We start from the raw sequence: 6,237 nt of genomic DNA, 5'->3' as shown, positions 1-6,237 counted from the left end.
AGAAGTGCCCTATACATGTTAGTTCTACTCAAAGAAAAAAAAAAAAAAATCAATCCCAGAAGACCTGTTTTCTGTCTGCCAATATAAAAATCGTATTAATCATTTGTAAGCTAAATTCAAATCGTAGCAAGTTCGTTTTCCAATGGTCAAATCAATCAGTCTAATTCTCTTTGAAAAACAAAATCTCAATACAAACCAGCAGCTAAACCAAGAGTAAGAAGAGGAAGGAACCTGGTGGCAATTCCATCAAATAGAAATGACTGAAACACAACAGAAATTTCAAAGTAAACATGTACGGTTCATTAGGAGGTCTTGCATCATTGAGTTCCCATTATCCAAAGCCTGACTGATACTGTGAAGATGCCAGTAGCAGAGTCACAGCAATGGTATTGACAGGGGAATTTCATGAAGGATAGTCCAAAAGGAAACCCGATGGGGAAATGGAGAAAAATAAAAAAAAGGCACCAATATAAGCCACAACATTTATGAATACAAAATATTTTAACTCTCTACATGGAGGAAGCCAACCTGCTCCTTTTTGATCTTCTTCTTTGGCACAACTTCGGTGGATTTCTCAGACTCTGAGCGCGTTCTAATCGATCTTCTCTGTTGTTTCTTTTCTACAGAACCTAAGGGAGGAAAAGAGTTTCTGTTATGCGATTCCTCCAGTTTCAGTACAGCAAGAGCTCTCCAACACCATTACTCAACTCAAGACTTTTTTCTTCTTCGCATATACAACTCAAACATTTTAAAAGATCAATTTAAAGTTATCTGCCAGTTGTTGCCCTGGTTGCAGACAAAACACGTTAATTCTGTGTAGAGAACATGGATTCAAAAAAAGACACCGATAAAAAAAGCGGGAGGGAAAGGCTAGAGCACACAGGTTTAGGCATGGCATGTCTCAGGCTCTGCTTGGGTCATTCTTCTTTGCCTTTGGCTTTCTTATGAAGGTATCTATAATTTAAGGAAAAATAACTCCATAATCCTGAAAATCCTTAATTTAAAGAAACATCATGTCATCTAAAGTGTTGTAGAATTTCAGAAGATTCAGAACTTAGCTTTCACGGTCAAAAAAGATAGTCCTGTACCAGAACTCTAGATTTTACTAAAAGTTTCAGCAAGAGACAAGCTACAGCGGCTGCACTGAATTAGAAACCTGAAACATTTACTAAAAGGATTTCAGGATGCTGAGGAGAGGGGGAAAAAAAAAAAAAGAACACAAACAACGGTTAATGGACGTGATGCTATCTTAATACACGCATCAAAATTGCAGATTAAGTAAATGTAAATTTACGACCTGGAACTCAAGCTCTAATCTAAGGCTGAGGGTTACTATGCTTTAGCCTGGCCAAACCCAAAACGATATTCCACACTACAGTAAAGTACTTTGAAAGAGCTTTAACCAAGGAGCAGCCACACTGTACTTGTACAAAACACAGCTCTTGAAACAAAGCACACAAGAAGAGGTGGACCGTTGACACAGCACTCAAGTCCAAAGCCTGAACTTTCTATTCCACCATATGCAGAAGTTTTGTTCTTCATCTCCAAGTGGTGTTAACAGGAGAGGAGAGGACTTGAAGGTACTTTGTATTTTTTCTTTTGTTTAGAAGCGTAACTTGTGTACATAAAGTGCTTTATTTTATTAAGAGGTAGATTCATTACTGGAGGTCACAGGTGTCTGTCTTGCTCCTCTGGTTATGACGACACGGGTAGAAAAGGAGGTGGGCTCTTACTAAATACCAGAAGAAAGTGCTTCAATGGATTCTCAGCAGCAAGGAACTCCATCTTTTCCTTGTACATTCTAAGCTTTGATTAACTTGACGTGTCGGTTTAACAAGGTTGCATGAAATGTACAGCTATGCAGTCTTATCATCTGGAGCTTCATCTTGCTTGTGCAACCCACTGAAGATATTCATTACATTTTGGACAACTCTGACAGCTCAAGTTCAACCAATCACCAGTCCTCCTTCCCTTCTAGGTGCAACACAGTAAAAGCAGTTATGCTGGGACAAGCTCTGAATCAGACAAGAGTGCTTTTGAGGACCAATGCCACTTTGTACTGGCTGCCAGTGGGATGCTCAAGCGATGCGGTATGCGCACCATCACTTCTGCACCTCACCCACTCCTCAAAGATTAATTACCTCACCTCCGATGACTCTGCATCAGGACTCCCAGAGTCACTCTGTAAAATACTTGACTATAAAAGATATTCTGACGTTCCAGTGACTATAAGTTTGAAAAAAGGGCTTTGCAGTTATGTTGCATAAGAGGGAACCAGGAATTGCCTTGGCTTTGGAAACGACTCTGAAAGTAACTGTTTGGAGCATATACCGAAATAAAGCTCACGTGCCAAATGAGTTAATGGGTGATGTTTTGTGGTCCCAAAAGCCTTAAAAAAAAGAAAAGAAAAGATGAGCAGCTCAGAATTTTCACCTCTATGCCTCAAAAAAAAATCACTGTGATTTGTAAAAGGTGATGCCCCTGGTTTCCAAGGGAAGGAGACACTACAGAGCACCTTGTCTGCAGCTACACAACTATAGTAGTAGCAGTAATGGTGTGAGGAAAAAAAAAAAACACTGTAGGAACAACAGCAATCACCTGGTAAGACAACCCCGCTGCTGTCAACAACAGGTGAAACCTCAGCTTGCTTACATAGGAGTCAAAAAGTCCCAGGTACTTAATGCTTATCTGAAGAAGTCACAAGGCAGAGTCCATTGAACATCAGATTTAAGATAAACCTAAATAAGAATTACACCTGCACAGAAGCTGGACTAGGTGGACTATTGAACATGTTCATAGGTAGACAGAACTGTGTAAAGTTTCTTGTTTAATTTTGTTGTATTTGTGTTTCAAAAACAGCTAATCATATCAGGATCGAATCCTTTGCTATCAAATAACCGAAGCAAGAATGACGTCGTATAACACGAAAAGGTTTTTAAAAAATGTCTACAAGAAACCTTAACAAGTAAACCACTTCAAAGACCTCAAATTTTGATTCCAGATTAAATGCAACTGACCGTCTAGCAATCAGTTTAAATAAGCATATACTCATCCAACGCCAGAGCTACTTTTTACTCAATTAAACATACGTTTCTGGAGCCTTTAAGTTGAAGCCTTAAGCGTAAGTTTTTGGAGCCTTGTACTCCAAACACTTGCATCTATGCTATAATTATAAACGTATTATCCACACACAACATCAGATGCATTTTACATGTCCAGGATGAAGACTGTTTGGCTCAAACACCAAGTCATTACCAGAGAAGGAACATGAATCATTTTAAACGGAAGTGCTTTTCTAGTCATTTCTCTCCCCAAGAGCCTCCAGTCTTTTCCAGAGGAATATTCATTTATCTCCATACTATGATTTCTTGCCCTCAAAACGACACTTTCTGCTGGCTGGGCCTAGTCTGTCCCTGCCAACCTAAACCCTTTAACCATTTTCTTAAGTGCACAAAACAAAAAATGGTTTTCTGCTTTTATATCAAAAGGTGCTCATGCATATTAAATTTTCACTCTCTTTTCCTAGGGCATTACTAAGTTAGGCCTTCTGTTTTCCATTGCCAGCCTCTAAAAATTCTTCTTTATCAGACACCTTAATACTTGCTACACAGCATCTTACTGCAAGGCTCTCAGACTGCTTGGAAAAGGCAAGTGTTATCCCATTTTACTGATTAGGTTAATTGTAGCACTGAAATATTTGCTGCCTTGGTTACTTAAGACACAAACAGCAAAGCTGAGAACAGCACTCACGCTGGGCTAATAACTGAACTATGCCCATTCAGTTTTCATCTCCTTGGGTTGCAGTTGTTGTTTTTGAAAGTTGGTGCCCAAAGCCAGTATATACTGCTTTACCAGCAGATCCATTCTACCAGCTCCGTAGTGAGAGACTGCTACCCACTGCTCCCCATCTGGCCTCTCTAAACGCATCCGTCCAGGACGCATTTTGATTTCTCCGAGCGGCCAAGCATCTTTCACTTAAGCCCAAGATACTAACTGATTCTGCTAAGGGCACTGCACCCATGGCTTAAATTCTCAGAGCTTTAAGGGCCACCTCCCCCACCAAACAACCGTGTCATCTCTGGACCACGCCACCAGCCATTACTGCAATTATATAAAGAAAAATGCATCTGTGATGTTTTTCAGTTCCATGAGCAAACTCAGACTTGGGCAACCTGTTGAAAAGCTGGGTGGGCATAAGTTCAGCCCAGGAGTCCAAACCTTGGCCTACCTGTTGACCCAGAAGTTGTTTCAGGAGAGGATACATTTTGTGCAGTTGCTTTCTCGTTTCTCTGGTTTGATGTGGAATTAAGCTTGTCTTGCCCCTTGATGCTTATTTCAGTTTTGTTACCAATACCCTTAAGGAGGAGGGGGGAAAAAAGAGAGGAAAGAAAAAAGAAAAAACACACAGATACAAGTCAGGCACTACCTGATCAGGCCAATTACTGCAACACAACAAAATCTACAAATGTCAAGATTCAACACTTGGAGCTTGGGGATGCGCGTGTGATGCTGCTGATAAGCAAACTGCTCTCCTTCGTGGAACCCTACGCCATCTCGGATAGCATCCACTTCTCTCTTGCAAGAAATACTGGAGGCACCACTGTCACCGAATGGGAGCAGTGACTTCACTGAATTTATTCCCAGCCTGGGAATCCCCACACAAGGGGTCCTTGAAATTGTTTTAAATGTAGATAAATACCTCACAGGAGAAAGGGCAGAAGAATAAGGAAGAAATGTAGCACCAATCCTGCTCCTCAGGCTGACTGTGAGAGGCTGCTGTTAGCCTGAAGGAGTCCGAGGTAAAATCTCATTTAAGAACATCTTTAATGCAAGATTTAATTTGTACTTTGAACCCTCTAGTCACACTTTTGTAATCGTGCTTGTTGCACAAATACAAGTCTCGTCTAACCCAAAGCAGCTAAGCACCTCAAACGCGATGTTATATGGCTAACTAGAGGTACGCAAGTAGTTTATGGTACCCACCCCTTTAAAACTTGCTGGCAATAGTTCAATGGCTTTGTAAGAATTTATGCCAGTAGAGCCAGAGTGGGAAATACCAGTTCCTTTTTTCTTTGCTGGGAACTCTCGGTTGCACTGGCCTATTTTGTTAACGCAGTTTTAAGAGATTAGTACAGCTACGGGCTGTAGCAAAGAAAACAGGGCTAGACAGCTTTCATGTGATCTCCAATGAAAGCAGCCTACACAGAGCCAATGCACCTTGAAAGCTGACATTTAAGCCCCACAATAAATACTGTAGGTTTGTGTTATTCCCAGAGAGAAAGGTTGATGTGCAAATAAGGCGTACCTTGGTCGAGTACACAAACTGATCAATGAGTTTTCCATCCCCAGCAGCATTCTGAAGAGCAAAAACCTGTTCGATTTTAACCACCGGAGACATGTTACATTTCTGGAGATCCAAGCTTCCCTTGTGCATGGTTATTGAAGCTGGCAAGGATTTTCTAGCCGCAGCTGTTTTCCATGCTATTTTCACAGGAGGCGGCTCCTCTTCTTCCACGCTCGACTGCCTCCTTTGACTTTGCCTTCGCACCTCAGTATTTGATATTGAGGGTGAGGTTGTTACCACATTGGTCTGCTCTGGCTGAGTGTTCACTGTTGGCTTAGGGCGCCGAGTCTTTTTAGCCTCTGTTTTAGAGGCAGCAGTCTTTTTGGCTTTGGGCAAAGCCTCCTCCGGCTCTTTATCTACATAAATGAAGGTGTACTGCTCTATCCTTTCTTCTCGGGTCATTTTCAATGCTTTCTCAGCATGGGCAATACCAATATCCCACTGAGCACGCTCTCTCTGTGGCCTTGGTTTGCGAATCTTGAAAACAAAGACAAAAAGAGAACCGTGTTGGATGGATTTATTTAGCTTCCCAGATGCACTAAAAAGACAATGCTCAATGAAAGCAACTTTGCAAACATCCTTCTGTGCAACATGTGGACCCTACCAGGCAATCCTGGAGCCCCTTACATAGCCACACGTCTCGGATGGCCGATGAAAACTGGTTCAGTTTACAAGATAATTTGGGGGTCACGCGTATCCTACACATTCAGACTAGGATCCAAACAGTCCAACAGGATTCTTAGGGGACATCGCCGTCTCCAGCAAAGTAGCAAGATTCTGATGACTTACCACCTCACTGAAAACCGAGGGGAAAGGTTAACCCACAAATCTGTCAATATACGAGTCAGAAGACAGCCAGCCCACTTATCCACATTTAAAAAAAAAAAAAAAAA

The 6,237-nt window shown here is 41.5% G+C and overlaps 1 protein-coding gene across 5 annotated transcripts in view; it reads right to left on the bottom strand.

Moving 5' to 3' along the window:
• The window catches only part of NSD3 (nuclear receptor binding SET domain protein 3), a 66,181-nt gene that overhangs the window by 36,982 nt on the left and 22,962 nt on the right, over positions 1-6,237 (bottom strand). For all 5 annotated transcript variants that reach the window (XR_002096761.1, XM_019514450.1, XM_019514453.1 and 2 more), the window contains exons 6-8: positions 5,306-5,821; positions 4,229-4,355; positions 529-629 (exon numbers count right to left, since the gene is read on the bottom strand). Coding sequence is in view for 4 of the 5 variants with exons in the window: in XM_019514450.1 (XP_019369995.1) it covers positions 529-629; positions 4,229-4,355; positions 5,306-5,821 (744 nt within the window). In the remaining variant the exon portion in view is untranslated. The remainder of the gene's footprint in view (positions 1-528; positions 630-4,228; positions 4,356-5,305; positions 5,822-6,237) is intronic.

Source organism: Gavialis gangeticus, unplaced genomic scaffold (genome assembly GCF_001723915.1).
Source record: "Gavialis gangeticus isolate Ggan-Ray unplaced genomic scaffold, GavGan_comp1, whole genome shotgun sequence".
In the NCBI taxonomy this organism is placed as follows: domain Eukaryota; kingdom Metazoa; phylum Chordata; order Crocodylia; family Gavialidae; genus Gavialis; species Gavialis gangeticus.
The sequence above is the reverse complement of the archived record's forward strand: the minus strand, read 5'-3'. Positions and strand labels throughout refer to the sequence as shown.